Source organism: Papilio machaon, chromosome Z, assembly GCF_912999745.1.
Source record: "Papilio machaon chromosome Z, ilPapMach1.1, whole genome shotgun sequence".
NCBI lineage: Eukaryota > Metazoa > Arthropoda > Insecta > Lepidoptera > Papilionidae > Papilio > Papilio machaon.
In genome coordinates, this window is record NC_060016.1 from 2,994,454 (window position 1) to 3,015,484 (window position 21,031).

Consider the following 21,031-nt stretch of genomic DNA (forward strand, 5'->3'; position numbering starts at 1 on the left):
ACAGACTTGATAACGGCCTCTCGACTCGCCATGATTGTCTTCATCTTAAATATGAATTACTTTATGTTGTTTATAATGCGACTCATGGCCGTCATCACCTACACTCTCTTAAATTTAGGAGTCCCTTAAACAGCGTTTAGTGAGTTTTCACCAATGTTTAAGTGTCACCAAATTTTAAGAGGAATTTAGGTAAAAGTTAGAATAAGGGAAACCCTTTAACAAAGAGAGACCTATCTAAGAATACTTTAGAGGCTGGTTGATGAAAGCGGGCTTTAAGTTCTTTTTGTAACTTTTTCTATCGAAAACTTCCAAATGTATAAAACAATAAAAAAGCACTTGGATGTTTCATATTGTTTTTTTTTTATTCATCTCCTTTTAGTCTACTTAAACAATCTAGTTGGAACTTCACGACTGTTGTTTTAAATGCTATTTAAAAAAATTAAAAAAAAATAATTTCGACATGGAATTTCATAGTTGACTTGACCTTTATACAGTAAACAAACAAGGCTTTAAGGTAATTAAAACAATAAAAAATATCTAATGCTTCTTTGCTAAAGTATCGGTAATCCTCGTAGCTGTACTAACAATTGTCCAAATAGTGAAATTAAATTACATGTTTACATCTTAAAAATATTTTATCCTTTTAAAACTAACTGATGTACTCAGGGTTGTTTAGCGGTTATTTAAACACACCCTTAGTGCAGGTTTCTCATATTAAATCCACAACAAAGTACTGTGGCAGTTAGTGACTTATTTAAATCAAATGTATCTTATCTTCAAGGCATCGGTGTTCATATCAACGACAATGACTAGCGCAGAGCCTGTGCATAGTACTGGAAGATTGCACAGCGACGAGAAAAATATGTAGGGCATACTTGATCTGTGGCAGGAAGTCTAGAAGATTGGGGCGCACATAACATACACACACACATACACATATGTAGATCGTGTAAAGGATCATGCATAGTCAGGCATCTAAGTACCATTATAAGGCGAAATACGTATCAAATAAACCATTTTCGTTAGCCAGCAGTAGGTGGTTTTATTTCCCAGTGCTCCGTATTGGGGGTGCACCGTTGATTATTGCCGGTGCACCTCTCGTGCGAGTCGTTCTGTATGTCTGCAGTCAGTCCCCCACCCGGGGGTCGTCAATGATACCACTTACAGTCGAAGACTTTTATTTCCTACCCATTTCGGTGAAATGTTATTTGAAATGTCATTGTAATGGTGACAGTTTGCTATATGATATTCGATCCTAAATGAAATATGTAGTTCATTCTTGGACTGTACAAGGGCATTATTCATTTCAAAAATTTATTACTTGTCTCATTTTTTAACTTATACAGTACTTTAGGTTAAGAAACGAAAAGTTTTATCGTCATCATTTATTTTAGAACTTAACGAATCGGTGATAAGGTTAATGTTAATTAGTTTAGAAGTTTTTCGACTCCGCGCATCTTATATATGAATGGTTCCACTGGCCGTTGGTTAGGTTAAATTCTAAAGTGTTTTTCGTGTCTTACGAAAAATTGTTCTTCATTTTTGATATGCATAATATTATAAAATCGTCGATGTACCTGTTTATCCGCACAAAGAAATTTGTATTATGGTCCTCATCCAATGGTGGTTTAGAACAGTGAACGTTACGAACGGAATTATTGATGGAGTTAATTATCTTCCAGTATTCCTTGCAACGATAATTTTACTTGAGTTACTGATACAAATATCACTTTAAAATAAATCTTTTTAGGTTAAGTTAGTACAAGAGTCCATAAAAAATCATACTAAAACCCAGTAAGTACTTACCTTAGGTAGTTAGGTATGTGTAAAATGCGTTTCTGAATTGACAAATGTGATGAGCAGTGGATATTCCAAACAGGCCTGTGAGTGCGATGTTGCCAAGCCTCACAGACCCGGCTCGCGGGCCCGGCCACAGACGTTGCCACACTGGCGACGCGCCCGAGAAATGTTAGATCGGAAAGTTTTGGTATAGCGATGTCCCTTTTTTACCTGCCCTCTGTTGCTGTCCCTCGAATACTTTCGGGGTGCCCGTTTTTAGATATCGTTTTGAATGTGTTAGATTTAGAAGCTAAAAAATTCGAGATGATTATCGACGTCCCTTTACCAAATCCTATTTAAGATATAAAAAGGATACAATTTTGTGTAAAAAAGCCAAAAACAAACTATACACGCTAAATTATTCACATCCATAACTAATTTATAATAGTATTACCTACGTAAATGAACAGCGAAAGCTCTTCACAAGCTTCACACGCTTTTCGCAACTCTACATTGAAATAAAGCTTACGAACTTAATTTTTAAACATAAGGCTCCTGTGATCATATTAGGTCCTTTCTGGATCCAAAACCTTTCTTGGTTTATGACTAAGATAGGTTACTACCTATTTGAAAACTTTATTTCAGGTTATTCTTTGCGAAACAGTCTGGTGATCAAAAATCAATATAGTCCGAATATTTTGTACCTAGATGCATCGAGCTCTGCTTTTATAATTAGTTCTCCCTAGCACCCCCTAATTGGAATGCTAAACGCGTATTGCCTAAACAAGGCCCCTATCCCTACTCGTGGTACCAAATTAAGTCAACACAATAGAGAAACGACGAGAGAGACAGACTCATAATCTATGCTACTTACGACCTTAGTCGCCTCAACATTTTGCAAAAGAATAATGTTGGCTAGATTACTTTTCGAGCAGCTATACTCTTTAAGATTTGATGCTAACTGCCTTCTGTTCTCAGCCATTTAAAGTTAGACCCATCAAAAACATTTCAAATTACTTCTAAGAGATTTTGTTGAAAGGCGAGAGAACCTGTTGATTGCCTGAGAAAATTGGGGACTTAAGTGTTGGTATTTGGTGCTAGAAAGATTTTCTAGTATAAGAATTCGTAGATTAAAAAAGTATTACCAATAAGACTGTAAATTCTAATAAGAAACAAAACTCAACTTCAACTCAATCACAAAGTAGATTTTAGGACTCACTAAAAATAACTCGTAACCTACCAGTGATCCCCCCACCATATGCACCGTATCACTTTTACAGTGATAAAACATGTTTGCAAAATATTATCGAAGTTTTTCAGAGCGAATGAAAGACGCGAAAATTTCTCTAGGCGAATACCAACGTATAGACAGTACATTTGCATTGCTTGCCATCGTTCGGCATCGGTCGCCCCAACATTTGCACGTTAAGGCACGTGCACAAACGCCAACCTGTATAGAGCTCATTTAAAGTAGCTTGTCACGACTTGCAGCCGCTCGCGACCATTTCCCACACTTCGGAGTGGTGTCGGTTATTCCACACAAATCAAAGGAGCTCGCGTGCTCTTGGCCAAAGGTGTCTCTACGTTGATCCGAGCGCCAGCAGAAATTAATCACTTGTCTAATTTGGCTACTTGCATAGACTTGCTAAAGGTATAAAAAATAGCACTCGACTTGTATGCATTTGCCTACACTCGCGTTGGTTTTCACTCGGCCAGCCCCGTACAACTTTTACAGCCGGCATTGAAGATTGAAACACGCTAATTAGCTTTGGAAGTTTGAAACAGTTCTGACAAGTTCGTAACTTAGTTGTGCTGGAGGCGAACTTCGTCTTTGCTGCATGATATTGTTTAATGTGGTGGTAATATTCCATTCGAAGAGCTCCGCTTAACGCTACAATTTTTGTCGAGTTGTTTTGAATACTGCAATTTATTGTACATCACAATAATTGTTTACAATCTAATATTTAAAAATCCTTCTTTAATTTTATTACGTTAAAATTTTTTGTTCAATTGTTACGAGTATGAGAAGCAAAACAAACTTGTAAAGTTCTGGTCTGGTAACTTTAAAACTTACAAAGTTGCAAAGAACAATACCTAGTATTAAGTACAAATGGGTTTAGGGTTTCATAAGCTTTTGCTTGAGTAATTAATAACGGATATTAATAAATTAATAGTGCTTTAGTTATTTTCATACATTAATGAATTAGAAAAAAATTAAAGCGATAAGATTTGAATGGATATTTGTTTAAAACCAATAGAGATTAGTATTTATAGTAATCGATATACGAATAGCAACTACCGACGAACATGAATGCGTAAACCATGTGTTCTCACTACCAATACATCTCACAAAAACGTATTGCTATATCGGATTTTTGAAGGGATTAAGACAGAAGTAAATATATACATATTAGAGGTATGTACACGTATAATGTATATTATTGGTACAAGTGTTTCGGCAGTAAAAACCCATGGTAGTAATACATCATATCTTTATACCTTAGCAGTGTTAGCAGTAGCGAGCAGTGTTGTGGAAAGTTCTTTTTTGTCAACCGTTTTTACAAACTCAAAACACGATGCAATTTTGATGGAATTAACTAAACTCAAAAACTTTTTTATATCAAGTTTAAGAGTTTCTTATTACTTAGATTAATAAGCTTCCGCGTTGTTGTACATAAATATCTTAAAATTGTACTTAATAAAGTTACTCATGACATCTCAACATTATCCATTGTTGTTTTAAAATATAGGGCTTGAATCTGACCAAAATATATAATGTGTGAAATTAATACATTTTTATTGGTCTTCCAATTGTTTGTTGATTGGTATAGATTGTTTAAGAGTATTGTAAGTATTGACGAAGGAAATACACTGAAGTACCAGTTGACTTGTCTGAACCGGTTTTTGATTGTAGCCAATATTTGCTGTTTGCCACTGTTTGCCTTGAAGAGGCATGGGTTTGAGTCGAGCGAAGACCGCAAGATCTCGAATCTCGATGTATTTTATTTATGTCATGACTTGTTACTACTTAAATAATAGATGTAAGATAGAAAAGGTGAAAGGTAAACTGCTACTACAAATTCTACTGAGTAGAACGACTTATCTTTTTATAAAAGTGTTAAGTTACAGTACATAGTCTTTCATACATTTCTTTCAACCAACAAATCTGAATTAACTCCTGAAAACTTAATAAGGAAGAATGCCTCAGTGTTCTTTCAGACTATGTTCTACATCAGTGCCAAATTTCATCAAGATACTTAGAGCCGTTCCAGAGATACCTTCTAACACACATCCATCCATCTAAATTTTCACATTTATAATATTAGTAGATAACTGTGGCCCGCGACTCCGCCCTCACGAACCTAATAACTAATATAATATATGTACCAAATTTTTTTAAGTTCCGTTGAGCCGTTCCGGAGGTACCTTGTAACAAACATCCATCGATCCATCCATCCATCCATAGATCTAAACTTTAGCATTTATAATATTAGTATTAAGTAGTATATAGTAAGGAGTAAGATTAGTAACTATTACTCGTAACTACAAATTTCACACTTGGATAAAACTTTCAATGTTAACGCCTCGGTCAATGTCTTCTTTCATTACGATCGTCGATTCAATGATGTGATATTTGGGATCGCACACTGTCGAGGGTGCGTCGTGATCCGGGAACCGTGTGGACCGGGCGGGGTTCGCGGTGCGGGAAGGGTGACCACCCTTCGATCGATCCCGACCGCTCCCTAACAACCTACCTATACAGCTAAGACGACGCAGAGACGGGATCGTAATTATAATTATTGTTACGTTCGCAAATGCATCACTGTTGGAATTATAATTTTTATAACACACTATTACATACTCTAGATTTATAACATACTAGCTCTCGCCCGCAACTTCGTCAGCACAGAATTAAAAAAAAAACGTAACTTATCATATTCCCGCATACATCAGTTACCTTCCAGTGAAAGTCCCGAAACAAATGTGGACTTGTTTATAGAGCGTCAAAATTATTGAAATATTGTTTTTTTGTTATCAACAACGCAAATACATCATGTGTACAATATTATTATGTTTTTCGATATTACATACCGACACCCAATTTTTTTGTATATATATAGGTACGTAGATTACACACATACTCTACAATTTTGTTAATTGTAATAGATTAGTGCATGACATGTCAGGCATGCTCCTCTCGGAAAATTGTTATCTGTGGAAATATTCCTGAGTTTTTACCCGTTTTCATATAAAGTTAGAGTAGAGTGGCCACAAAGCTTTGATTTGTTAGAAATATTTAAACCCATGAGATGAATTAACATTGTTCTTTCTTTTCTCTTTTAAATAAAGAACGAAAATTAAGCTTAATGTGTTTTTATATATACTCGTATTACTAGATGTCACCTGCAACTCCGACCACGCGGAATTAATTAAATAAAAAACTTAATTAGTAGCCTATGTGTTCTTCTACGTACATTCGTATTTGTAACATTTATATAAATAGCAAATCATTTATATGCAGCTGCTTGGGAATATTGTTGCTTTTACAATTTGAAACCCGTTGTTTGTACAACTTCAGTTTTCGATTCGAGGATCAAAGTAAATGTTATTTCATGGCTACCTCTCTTGCCATCATCCAACTGCAGTCAGTCACCGTTAAATTCATTTCAACGCTGTCGAGCCTGACTAACTATGTTCCGATACAACCACCATCGACGTTCATAACACAGTTGAGCAAATATCGATTTTACATTAAGCCATTAACTATCGATCTTGACGCTAAATAATTTACTTAGTGGTCGTGAAATCTTGTTTTATTTTAGTACATATTTTCCACGCTAATGTATTATAACTGATTTTTTCATTCTCTTGAATATTGTTGTCATCCAATAAGGCCAGACTAACTAACAAAAGGCTTTTGTTTTTAGATATTTCTTGTGAAAATTTTCCGACATATGTTTGCGCAACTACGACCTTTTAAATTTCTCGTTTTTACAAAAGTTTACGAAGTCTTGCCGCGCTTCTTTGTTAACCCTAAATTAACTTTTTTTCTTTCCTTTTTTTGACCTTCGTATTTGCCGACTGAAATTTTCTTTCAATTTTGTCAGTACATTTAGCGCACAATCTACGTTAAATTTAGCAGAACCTTTTTGTACTTTTTAGTCTTCTCCAGCAAAGTTTGAGTGGTGAAATAATGGAAAGTTTTTGTTTGAAAAGTCGCGATTGGCATTTTATTGAATAAACTTTGGAACTTTTACGAGGTGTAATTACATGGTTTCTGTTGGGGTAGGTTATGTTTGTTTTAAAAACGTGACTTGTTTTACGGCATTCAAGGATTGATCGGTTTGAAAGAAAAAAAAAACCATAATAAATATGTTCTACCAGACTATATTCTATAACTGTGCCAAGTTTCATCAAGATCCGTTGAGCCGTTCCGGAGATACCTTCAAATAAACATACATCTATTCATCCATCTAAATATTCGCATTTATTGTATTATAAAACATATTTTTGTCTCTTTTTATATAAAATAGAATGAGAGAGATGACACTGATTTTATACAAGTAATTCGACAACGGAAATCCACAGTTGGAATGATTTGCTACATTTGACAATTTGCCAAATTACATTGCGGATGCTGTACACTTGGCCACCTTAGGTCAGGTTCGGTAGTCACTGGACGCGATAAGAAACTGACCAAATTCATAAGTGTACAGTGACATAAATGTCTTTAAATGCGACGTCGCGTCGGCAAGACAGTGGTGTCATCAGTATTGTATTACTCGTACTAACATCACTTGTGTAATGGCAATTTGCTAATTTGGGTCACTGAGTAACTTGTACAAATTTTGTATTTTTTTAATTATATTTTCTAAGGCGTGCAACATTGGATCTAGCTGACTACGATCATGTTAGAACTAATTTCTATTAGTTCCATTGTTAATTAGATTATTTACTTAATGTAATGTACGTTTTAATTTCTAGTATCGAAAACATGGTGAGGCCTCTGAAATAAAAAATCATTTGGATGGCTAGATAATAAGCATTTTTCTGTTTTATTGATGATAAGCTAATACTACATAGAATTAGACATGTTGGCAGTTGTTGGCTGTTGGTTGTTGTTGTTGTTCTTGGACATGTTGGCAGTTGGTTGTTGGTGGTTGGATAGTTAGATGCAATTTTATAACACTTTTTTGTCTGGAGTGACGTTACTATTTCCATTGGGGCAACCAAGCTTGCTATCAGAGCCTCGCAGTTAGCATCTATGTGGAAGAAGCAAGAGTCTGGCGGCTCTGTAGTATAAAAAGAGAGTTACTAAGTATTGCTAGCCAATTCGAATCCCGGACGGAAAAAAAAAGATGTCAAAATACATATGTGAAATAATAAATGTTTTTTCTTTACAGGTAACTGACAAAATAGCACAATTGGCTTCCGAAATACACTGGATGGTTAAGAAAAGGTATTCTATACATATTTTCACACTTTTATACATTTAACGTAACACTTCATAATATTATTTTATATAGTTTTAAGTGATGAATACATACTTTTAGTTAACAATGTAAATATTCTGAGAAAAATAATAATTTCAAATTTTAAAATAATTTTTACCAAAGTATCTTAAATTAAGATAATGTTTCTTGTGTTATAATTGTAATAAATAAAAATATTGTAATAGTAGATTCAGAAGTTACTTATATAGGTGATAGGTATACTAGGATAAGGTATTCTTATAAGAATACAGTGTATGTTAAATGTTCCTAGTATACATTTAAATAACGTTCTGTGGCTGACTTGTAGCTCTATTGTTTTTGATAACTTAATACAAATAAGCATCGTACTGTTATTGTTAAGATGAATAGTTGTCATGAGCTTGAGCCCTCCATCATCATTTAGTTATACTTATAAAATGTTTTATGTCTCGACAGATATTATATAATTTATATGATATTGATTGATTAATTGTTGCACCGAAATTATTACAGTCTCAGAATTTTCTAATGGATTTGAAAATTGTTATAAGGATTTTGAAAATTTGTTTTAATACGAGTACACCAAACGAAATTGTCTTAAAATATTAAACATTGCCACCTACTTCAATATCACCATACCTACTTTTTATTTCACTAGATACTAGACATTCGGGCCTAACTTACCTTAATTTAAAAAAAAACTAAAAATCCCGACTGACTGAGAATCTAATATATGAAATAGCGTCATCTATTGTCTATGTTTTAAAACAACAGATTTTAAGGTATCTCCGGAACAGCTGTACGGATCTTGATGAAATTTGCCATAGACGTAAGGCATAGTCTGGAAGAACACATAGGTTACTAATAAAGTTTATTTTTAATTCCGCGTGGACGGAATCGCTGGCGACAAATAGTAATAATATAATTTTAAGTTTTAAATAATAAACAAATTGCATCTGGTTGCAAGGAGTAAAGAAGGCGTATATCTTGAACCTTACAAACGCAGTTATTAATACAACATGCAAGTAAACAATACGAGCTTCAAGTAACATATAAAAATAATGCACTATTCAAAGTGCGAAATATTATTCTTAAATAAACAATGGCCTGCGCTTTTATTAGTAATGATAAGACTTCGCCAATGATGAAGCTACCTTCCTCCTTAAACGACCTGAATGTTGTCTTTCGAGAAAAAACCAGCAACCGCCGTCGCACCTGCAGTTTCACAATTGTTGAAGAAGTGCGTAGACAGGTGGGCCATTCTTCGCCAGAGTTTACAAACCTAATTCTTCGAACAAAATAAAATAAGTACGACCGTGAAACGTAAATAAATATTGTTTTTTTATTGTTATCCGTCAACGCACTGAGACTGGTTCATAATTGGAAGGTTGTTTATTATAATTATTACTTTGGCAAAACAGCTGTTCGTTGAGTTCATCGACCGATGGCCGCTACACCCACGCGGGTTTGCGAGAGAGACGGCAATAACAATAACACCGCGTGTGACGGTGACGGGAGACATACAATGGTGAAGGAAGAAATAGAAAAAAGCTTATAAGCTTGATGCGGAATAATAATGAATTGTATCACCGTTGCACTAACAATGTCGTTAACGGACTTTTCGATCGCTGTTGTTTTATTTTTTTCATTTAGTATACATACGTAGGTATGTAGGTATCTTTCACTCTGCGAGTTGCAATTTAATAATTTATCAAAACATATTATGCATGTTACCTATCTCTTGTATCAAAAATCGTTACATCTATGAACTTTTTTTTTCTCTATAATAGCTCTCTATGAAAATACTCGTAACAATGATGTGCTCTTTGAATTTAAACAATGCACATATTGAAAGAAGCTAAAATAGTAAATCAAAGCGGCGCAATTCTCAATTCAATGGGTAATTTAATAAAACTTTAATCCTCTCAACGGTACCAAAAAACAAAGTGATAGCATAGACTTTCAGTGTGTTCATATCTATCGTACAAAACATAAAACATATAAATTTATAAAAACATCAAGTTTTATCAGAGAAATTGTAAGAGTCAATAATATAGTTATTGTACAAATCTTACGGTATTTTAAACATACGGCTAATACAAGCTCCGTGAATCGCGGATACAAGCAGTTTGTATACACTTAACATCAGATATTGCTAGTTTTCATCCAAGATAAACTTTGTTTGAGAGAGTTATCATAAAGCAAACAATGACCTACCTCATATTTTCCACTGTGACTATCCATGCGCGATAAACTTGTGTTTTGATATGCCTTATCTAACGGTTCTGTAATAAGACTAGGGCTGGCAACTTTCAATAAATGTAAAAAAAACGACGGTCACTGTCTTTGCCTTGCTTTCGCGCATAACAATAAAAAAGCATTACGTTCAGTTATTCAAAACGAGCCGCTTGATCTTTAGTGGGCGATGAAATTGTGTAATAACATTCTCTTGTTTCACACCTGTATGACCCGAACACATTGATGTCAATGCCGTAGTCCAAATGTGCACTACAAAACCCACAGCGTTCGAGTCAGATTTGAATAGGAGATAGCTCTAAATACGACGTCTGCTAACACTGCTAAATATCTATCACACGAATTTTCTGCGATTTTGTACTTATATCAATCTACATTACGCGATTTATGAACGTAGGAACTAAATGGAGACACCTGGTAGTTCCCACCACGCTTCGTTGTGTTTCGCGTAGTAAGTCTAATAACCGTGGATTTCCATGGCGGAAACATACGAAAATATATTGTTAGTAGCTGTCGCCCGCGATTCCGTCCGCGCGCAGTTAAAAAAAAAAATAGATGTTGGCCGATTCTCAGACCTACTGAATATGCTGACAAAATTTCATGAGAATCGGTCAAGCCGTTTCGGAGGAGTACGGTGACAAACTGTGACACGAGAATTTTATATATTAGATATCAGCTTTTCCAGATATCATAAGGCACAGTATATTTAAATGTTATTTATCACTACTATGTATTACTGTTAATACTCATTAAACTGAGTGCAAAATTTTTCTTTTAAATTCAATTGAAAGATCAGAAAATCTTAGTTGATATAAATTAAATATATAGTTATTGGTTGTTTTTTATAACTTTTAAAAACAAATCGAATTCGCAACCATCAAACTTACCTTCAGGCAAACAGCACTCGTCTCTAGTGATCAACAAATCAATACAACCGCTCAAACATGGTAACAAGAGAATTCAATCCAAGCGGTAATTATGTTTGTTGATTAATTTCCGTAAATTGTATTGGTCGAACGCGTACCAGTGGTCACAGTGAACCTTCACATTACGATACCAAATTATATATGCTAGTGAACTACGACACTGTTACTGCGGGTTTCCACTGTTGAAACACTTGTTTAAACGAATATTGTCATCCTTTTCATTATCTATGAAAATAACAGAGACTCATTCAAGTGTTCGACGGTGAAAATTCGCTATTATGATGGCACAAAATTTTGGTATTGCGATTCTTTGCATTTTTCCCTAAAAACCGAAGTATTTGTTGTAAAATGCATTTTGCTCACATTAACTGGGTAAATAAATTAACTTGAACGATATCTATCTATATATATAAAAGAAAGTCGTGTTAGTTACACCATTTATAACTCAAGAACGACTGAATCGATTTGACTGAAAATTGTGGGCAGGTAGCTTAGAACCAGCAAACGGACATAGGATAATTTTTACCCCGTTTTTTATTCCGCGCGGACGGAGTCGCGGGTAAAAGCTAGTTATAAAATAAACCCTTATTTGATCATATTGTGATTTTATCTCACAATTTATCACAAAATTACTAAAAAAATTGCAATAATGTAACGGCCGAAATGTATTGATTTAACGGCTCTCAGTTTACTTCGTTTCGGCGTTGGATGACAAAGTAGATTGAGTGATAACTATAAATGTACGGTACAGTTTCACCAAACATTTATTGGATTTCATTGTATGGAAATGATAGCAATTAATTCAGGTGTATGGATCTCGTGAGTGCTATCAAATGTCCGAAAGGGTGACCGAAAAAAGGGTGACCGAAGTGAAAAAAGAAAAAATCTAACCCTATAGTATCCTCTCATCGGCTGTCAGTTCTGTGCGCTGATCTGTAAATGTTATAAAAAATTCTCCCGTTTTCAATCCAATTACTACACAGGTAGACAAATAAAGGAAATCAATAAAACCAATCTTTTATCCTATGTTAATACACTCGAAAATATTAACAAACTAGTTGTCGACCACGAGTCCTTCCGCGCGGAATTAACTAATTACTTTTTTAATTCCGCGTGGTCGGAGTCGCGGGCGACAAGTAGTTATAATGTAAGTATGTCAACCACTAATCTATTAAAATTCATAATAGAATTCAAATCCGTGACATTATCATTGGATCGTGATAAAATTATACAATGTGTAGGAAATTAATTATGCCCATGACAAAAGACTAGCATGAATAGGTAGGGCTCATGGACACATATTGATTTTACTGTCGGTTTCCATTGTCGAAACAGTCATACAGAAACATATAGCCATCTCAGTTTTTTTCAAGGAAAATGAGGGATAAGACTACCATTACCATTTTCCTTTCAACTTTTTAATGACATGAGAAGTCAACAATCTAGCTGCTTATATTGTGATCAGTGCTTTTGTGATAAATACTTCATATAAGGGGATCGGTTCCCCCTGTTTAATACGCAACTAATTGGCATCTCAAATAATAATATGAACGACTTAATACCCATTAATTGGTTCGTGTCTTTAAGAATTTATACCACTCGTATTGGATTTGAAGACGAGTATTCTGCTACTGTGTTCTTTATTTTACTTGAATAGATTTAATACTTGAACCCGTGACAAAGTACTGTATAAAATTCAATGATTTACAATTCTATCATTTTGGAGACTGACACATGCTGATTTTAATGTTGGTAGGGACCACCCCTAGGCGGATTTATTTATGTATTTTTATATTATGAGCCACCTGTATTCGCCGAAATAGTGAAGCGACCGCTGTCCATAATTATCCGCATTTGCAGATTGCGTTGCATACCTTTAATTGACGGAGGAGTGAAAGCACAGAAAGAGGATTTTTCTCCTTATTAGGCGTCCTCTCCCCGGTCTAATCTAGTTCCCCTTTCCAGCCTCTCGTTATAAGGGAAAGGGGACTAAAATTAGGCCTCTCAGCGACACTTGACGCCTGTATTCTGTGTGGTCGTGGAATTGCACCGGGCGAGCCGGCAACTGATGTTGTTGCTGTTGTCTACGACTGTTAAAATTATATTGACCAAATTGTTGAGATACTATGAAAAGACGACATTAGGAGCACTCGTTAGAGATGTATGTGTAAGTGCACATAATATGAATGTGGATGAGACAAGAGAGGTTTGCTGAGAGGTGTCAGAGTCTCGAGAGTGAGTTGTGCTGTAATTTTTATTATTGTACATTTTGATGCTACGTCTATATCAGATCAATAATAAGATAATATATTTGTTGAAGAGTCTCCTCTAAATCAGCTGTCTCGTTTAGTTGTTCACTATTTTCACAGTATTTAATTACACTGGCACGTAATTTATTTTATAGAAGTACCTTATTCACAGTACTAGGCAGGTGTTTTATACGGGTCCCAATTAAATGACTAGATTTTATTAGGGAAAATAAGTAAATGTTTTGTATTTGAAAGAAAACAAGTTAAATTAAAATCTCGGATGAGAATTACTCCCTTGTGTGGTGTGGAAATTGTTACATTTTGCAGCTGTAATAACTTAACTGATTTTGACGAGAGATACATCATTTGATTTTTATACTTTCCCGGTCATAAGTACCTACAGTAAGTCTGTATTAGTAGATTGTTTTAGATTCACTAGGAAAGTTTTCTTAAGATGTAAGAGGTTTATTAACTGGTCAATTGGTAACTAGTAAATAATATCAAATAACACAGTCACCACTAATGGAAGGTGGGCGTTAGTTTTTCTTTGTTTGCGCCGCCGCGCCGGTGGCCCTGAAGTAACAAAGAGTCTTTGTTGTTGTTGCCGAGTCCTATGAAACAAAAACTATCACATATCAACACATACATATCAACGTCAGTGTTAGCGTCCATTAGGGTCGGCGGAGTAATATGACTGATGACATAACTTAGCTCGTTACTCTTAAAAGTATTTAGTTCTGCTACTAGGTGATGCCAGCGACATCGTTCGCGTTTTAAAGAAAACTTAATAAGTAACCTATGTGTTCTTACAGACTATGTTCTATATCTGTGCCAAATTTACGACCCTTATATCTTAGGGTATGAACAATAGATAGTAATCGATACTCAGATCTACTGAATATGCATATAAAGTTTCATACAAATCTGTCAAGCCGTTTCGGAGGAGTTTGGTAACAAATATTTTGACACGAGAATCTTACTAATATTTATTATAAATGCGAATGTTTGGAAGGATGGGATGGATTGTTGTTTGAAGGTATCTTAAGAACGGTTCAATGGATCTCGATGAAATTTGGCATAGATGTAGATCATAGTCTGGAAGAACACATAGGCTAGGCTTATTAGGTCTTGTTTTTTTCCGCGCGGACAGAGTTGCGGGCAACAGCTATTTTCATATAAAAGAGAAATAGATATGTCAATATTACGTGGAATATTATATGCGCAAATCAATATGTATTGCACATATGCGTGATAGCTACAACTTCGTACTCTTTCTATACTATGTTTTCTTAAAAATGTGAAAAGATATTTAAGTATTTATTTTTATTTATCCATTGTAGTTGAAATACATTTAAAACGGCCGAAATTTCGACATCAAATCATTATTGCTTACCTTCGGTATTTTAATTAAGTAACATTTTTAATCTATTTGTTTCAAACTCAACCTAAAGATTGCAATAGCAATCGAATAACACGATCTATTCTTTAAGGGGTAATCGAATAAATTTTGCACTCCATCTATACTAATATTAATATATTTTTTATGTAACGAAAACACTCAAAAACTACTAGGCCGATTTTGAAAATTCTTTTGCCATTAAAAAGCTTATCACTGAGTAACGTAGATTTTATTTTTTAAAACTAAAGCTTAATAAACATGAATAGACAGTGTATTTCGGAACCTTTATAAATTTTCCTTATTGGCTTATATAGGCTAAACCGCTAAAGTTATATAAAAATATGTGTGAGAGAATTGAAAGATCTTAAAAAGTTTTCCAAAAAAAGACAGCTCTATGATATTAAAAAATTGCCTATTACAGTATATAAATGTAACAAACAGTTTAGAAAATATCACGTTCACAGTTAGTGTAGTCAAAAAAAAAACTTGAGAGGTGTCAAGGGACACCCGGATGGAACGAAGTTCCTTTCGATTAATTAGTGAAGGAATTGTAATAATTTTTTTTTTATTTTTTTTTTAAGTCGCGAGTCCACACTGTTCAATGCGAAATAGAAATGAAAATATCTGGCTTGCTTTCTATAAGAGAGAGAGAGAGACAGACAGAGAAACATGCGACGCCGCACAGCTTACAATAGCTTACTATAGCAAAAAGTGTCGTGACAACTTTTCGTAAGAATTTTTTCCGTCTAGCCCCCTTTCACAACGCGCGATAAGGAACTTCGTTCCAAAAATCAGTTAGCGGGCCGAGGGCGATCGTGTTTACAAGGGTTTTACTACTTAATAAAATGGACATCGACGGATAGGGTACTGATATGACAGAAAAGAGGCCGTATTCTTTGCCACCCTGACGAAGAAATCATCGGATCGATTCCAAGGATTTATTATTGATTTCGACGATTATTGGCTAACGTTGGAAGCCTCTAGCGCCATCTATATTTAAAAAGTTTAGTCTTAGGCTATTACACAATCTAGTGGAACTGTTTTATTTTCAAAGAAATACCATAGATGTCATTATTTAATATACATACATACATACATATCATAACAAAAACAAAAGCTAGTGTACGTTGATACAAGTTTGTACTTGTCGCAAAATGTACTTACAAACTTATAATCTTTCCGCCTCTTTCTCTCTGCAACTTTGAATTGTCGAGTGATGTTGAAAGTCTACGAGTTCGAATTTTAAAAACTTTACAAAATGTGCAATAGTATGTTTTCAATTAACTTCTTTTCCTTGATTTATTTGTTTAAGAAAAAAAAAATTCTTTTGAATTTTACAACAGAAGATTCTATAATAATTTGGTGATTTATTAATTTTCATTATGCATATACGTAATTTATTAATTAAATTTGATAATTATTTTAAATCAATCAAAAGGCTCACGCCGATGCTAAGTTAGGGGTGACTAGACCCTAGTCCACTTGGCTCAGCGCGGTTTTGTTGACTTCACAGACGTCTTTGAATTTATTAGCAGAATAGCTGTCGCCCGCGACTCCGTCCCTGCGGAATTAAAAGAAAAACTTTATAAGTCCTTCTAGACTACGTTCTACATCTTTGCCAAATTTCATCAAAATCCGTTGAGCCGTTCCGGAGATACCTTCAAACAAACATCCATCCATCCATCTAAACATTAGCGTTTATAATATTAGTAAGATATGTAACATCACGTATAGGTCATCACTCTATTTCGTATAGATGTACTGCTTCTATTGCTTCTACTGCAAGACCGTAGATAATCCGATGTAGCGCCTTGATTTGCCTCTACAGACCCGTATAAGACTAGACCATTCGAACATAAATCCTGTTCGCTCTGAACTTGTATTACCCTGAGTTTCCATTGTTGACAAATACGTACTAAATCTATTTTTATCTTAGTTTTTTTTAAGTGGAATGTGGCCTTATGTACGTACCTCTTATTTTCGAACTATGTTAATATGTTAAAATCCTGCTCGTATGAAACCCATGGTTATACCGTTCAAGTTTTAAATAAATTATTAGTTCGTACGGGTAGTTCGTACGTATCGGGAAGTTAAGTCGCCCTCAGTTGGCTTGTGTCATTTCCTATAAACACTGCAATTACGGATCCACTAAATGACGGCATCGTAAAAATTATTCATCTGTCCTTTACATATAATGATAGTGCAAGTTGAGCGAGTTGAGGACCGATATTTTTACTTCATACGTATTGATCCAACCTATTTTAAGATCCATGCTTAAGTCTATAAAATTTCGAAAGTAATCACTTGAGTTTTGTAAATGAATAATTGATCTTTGATTGATCACACTGGACCCAAACAGATGATTTACATTACAAGAGGGTGATAAGGGCTGAATCGGACCCAACCAATACACCATCCATTCTTACCCGAAGTCGTTGATGTCAAACCTGTAGCTTGAATGTGCACCCAAAAAAATTTGGGATGAGCTCGTTGTTAGGTAGATGAGAGGTGTTAGTCCTAGGTCTAACTAGCATGAAGTTAATATTCATATAACATTAAAAGCAGCGCCATCTACATGTATTTCTAGACACATTGCACTTTTTATCTCACTTTAATTAAGAAAATGCAGACGAATTGACAAACTCCTTCGTTTTGAATTCGGCTAAAAAACTCAGAATATCTGGTGGGCAACATGATATTAGGGAATTGGTGAATAAGTGGGTGAAGTACTACTACTAGTCCACACGTAGTGTACACTAACAGTGGTAGACGCCAGCAACAACAACATCTGTTACACGAAGGGGCCGGCTCGCGGCGTGACATACCGCGACCTCACAGAAACCAGGCGTCAAGTAAAAATAATTTCACGTTTCGTCTTACGAGTGTGCGTGTCGGAGCCCTAATTTTGGTTCTCATTACCTTCCCACCCTTTTCTTATAAGGAATGGAAAGGTGAAGTGGAATTAACGGAGAAGTGAACGCATAAGAGAGTCTACTCCCCCATAGATTGTTAAAGATAGGCAACACATCTGCAATTACGGGTGTCAATGAGCGACGAATTCAGATGGCTGCTTGCTTGTTTGCCACCTTGTAATATATAAAAAAGTGACTAACTAAAACAAAAGAATTTTTTCCCAACAGTCCATAACACTGAATTTAAGATGCTTTGCTAGCATTTAAAGAAATTAATTCTTAGACTTCTTTGGTTTCTATGACGAAATCAAGATTCATAATCAAAGTGATAAGACCGAAATTCGAAAAAGGAAGACAAGGAATTCAATCATTGTTTGAAAAACTCTATGTGTTGTAATATGAACTATCTTGCCTGTTTTCCAACCATAGGACATCGTCAAACCGCCTTGCTCTATATTCAACCCTATTGCAATTCAAATCGACCATTTTGAATTGACAATTACCTCGGCACTGTCCTTCTGCTGTTTCGTAGGTGTTAAGTTGAAATGACTTGACTATTTTACTCCATATGTTAAGAATATTAAGTTATTATATACAACCATACATATACAAGTAATGATGAGCGTCACTACATGAGTAATGAACTACAAACAATTTCCTTGTGACATTCTGAATATGGATGGATGGATGTTTGTTTGAAGGTATCTTCAGAACGACTAAACTGATCTTGATTCAATTTGGCACACATATAGAACATTGTCTGGAAGAACACGTAGGCTATTACTTTTAATGCCGCGCGAACGGAGTCCCGTGCGACAGCTAGTTGCTATTGTAAATGTTTTCCACTATCAAAATACAAGTTAAATAATTCATCTTCACTATCACTTCCTATAAAATAACGGAGATAATGATAAAGAAAACCAATGCTTAAACGTAAAGGATGCCTTTATGTTTGTATTAATTTTGAAGGGATGTCAATGCTCGACAGTAAATCATTTATGGGGTGACGATAATAACAATGGCAACGTCAACTTGTCTATAAAACCCCAGTAAAGTATGAAGAATTAGTGAAAGAAATGCATTGAAACTTTTTTTACTTTAAGAAAAAAAAATAACGCTTATGAACCAACGACTTGTACAATTTTTTTTATATTGATTAATTTATCTGTTAAATCAAAACTCGACTAATTTAGAGAAAAAAACATAATATTTCGTTCATATGAATTTGCTGACAGTGATTGATAACGAAAAATCAATTTTAAATTTTTTGTCTGTCTGTATGCCTGTCCGCAATGTCGCGTTTGTTCCAGAACGGCTAAACCGATTTTTACGGGAAAGTAGCAGATGAACGCGTGCATATCATAGGCTACTTTATATTTTTTTAATTCTGCGCTGACAAAGTCGAGGTCAACCGCTAGTCTTTATCTATGATCTCTGGAAGTAGTAGATTCCCCTTAACAAAAATCTGACATATTTATAACATATGATCTGTTCGTGGACATTATTACTCTATCATTCGATTACTAGTCGTCGTATCAAACAGTCGTGTTATATAAATTAAAACGTTTTGGGATCTAAATTTTATAAGTGTCAATCTATTGTGTTTTCGAGAGTATTGTGTACCAAACACGTTTCATTTAATATTAAATCTGACGGAGTGATAACTTTTATTGGAAAAGGTATTTATTTATTGACTCTATGTATTTGATTTAATTTATTATCTTTCTTCAAGAGAAATGAGTTTATTAGTTTTTACCCGAAGCTTTACTCGCTTTTTCGATAATTTTTTTTTCCTTTAAATATAAAAGTTTGTTTTAATTGTAATTGTAAATTGGTAATTTCTGTATTGAACGTATTTTCAAAATTTCATGAACATTCATATTTCCAGCGCATTGTTTATCAGTCCTTTTAAATTGTCCAACATTGTGATCCATTCACCATAGCGGGTCTTAATGGCGAAACACTTGTATAAATCATATATTCATCCCCTTCGTTCCTTGGAAGAAAACGGAGATAGCTATTTTTGAACAGCTGTTTCGACGGTGGCAAATTCCAGTTACAGAAATGAATATATAGTGAAGCGTTCGCGTTAAGCATATCTCCTAAATAAAACTACCCACTATACTTTGTCCGTTATAAATTGACTATTTGTCGCCCGCGACACCATCCTCTTCTCCTTCTCTTAACTTTCTAGGAAGGAAATAGACATTAAGGGTGGCTTTGATGGAGGACGGGACGCTTCGAAATTGAAAATATTCTGTTTCTATGAGTCCCCCTCCTCTGTAGATTAAAGATAGACCGACAACGTATCTGCAAATGCGGACTACTATGGGCAGCGGTCACTTCTCTATTTTAGAGAGTTTGAGTGGTCGCATACTCGCTAACCTCCTGGTAAAAAACCTACCATAAAAAAAAAATTGGAATCAAAAATTTCATGAGTTATTTTTGAATTAAACAAACAAAATTGTATTTTTATATTGCTCCTTCATTGTTTAAAATGAAAGAATAGTAAACGTTGATCACCTCGGTGTTTCTGCCGCTCATTTGCTCCCTTCTCTTATATAAAAAATCATACACAAATAAGTTTTTTTTTAAATTAGTGTGCGACAGATAGCCAAATAATTAGATTGTTTTAATAATAATTAGATCCTTTTTGTCAAAGACCAATTTTCTATAATTCTATAATTCAAAATTTCTATATACAAAAAAAATCGATACTTCATTAGCGTACATTGTCATACTACTATCCAGTACAAGTCGAGGACTTGGACCCTGGTATGGCGTTTCGTTTGAAAGATGCACTGCTTGTGTGTCCCATAGAATTGCCCTCTCCTCCTCTCGTTCTATATTTCTTCCAAATTAATAATGCTTCTAGCACTGAAATATCTCAGTTTCTTCGTAAACGGCTCAGTTTCTTACGTAAAGAAAGAGGGGGAGATAAACGAGGTAGCATAATTTTTATGTGAATGGAAAGGCTCTCTTAGGTAACTTTTCTGTAGCCGCTTAATCCTCTAAGCTTAATTTTGGTAAGCTTCTA

General features: G+C 34.7%; 1 protein-coding gene across 4 annotated transcripts in view; it reads left to right on the plus strand.

The window, feature by feature from the left end:
- LOC106719751 (polyhomeotic-proximal chromatin protein) overlaps positions 1 to 21,031 on the plus strand; it is a 63,005-nt gene that overhangs the window by 3,935 nt on the left and 38,039 nt on the right. For all 4 annotated transcript variants that reach the window (XM_045686251.1, XM_045686254.1, XM_045686247.1 and 1 more), the window contains one exon: positions 8,184 to 8,239. In XM_045686251.1, the coding sequence (XP_045542207.1) occupies positions 8,226 to 8,239 (14 nt within the window). In that variant the 5' untranslated portion in view covers positions 8,184 to 8,225. The remainder of the gene's footprint in view (positions 1 to 8,183; positions 8,240 to 21,031) is intronic.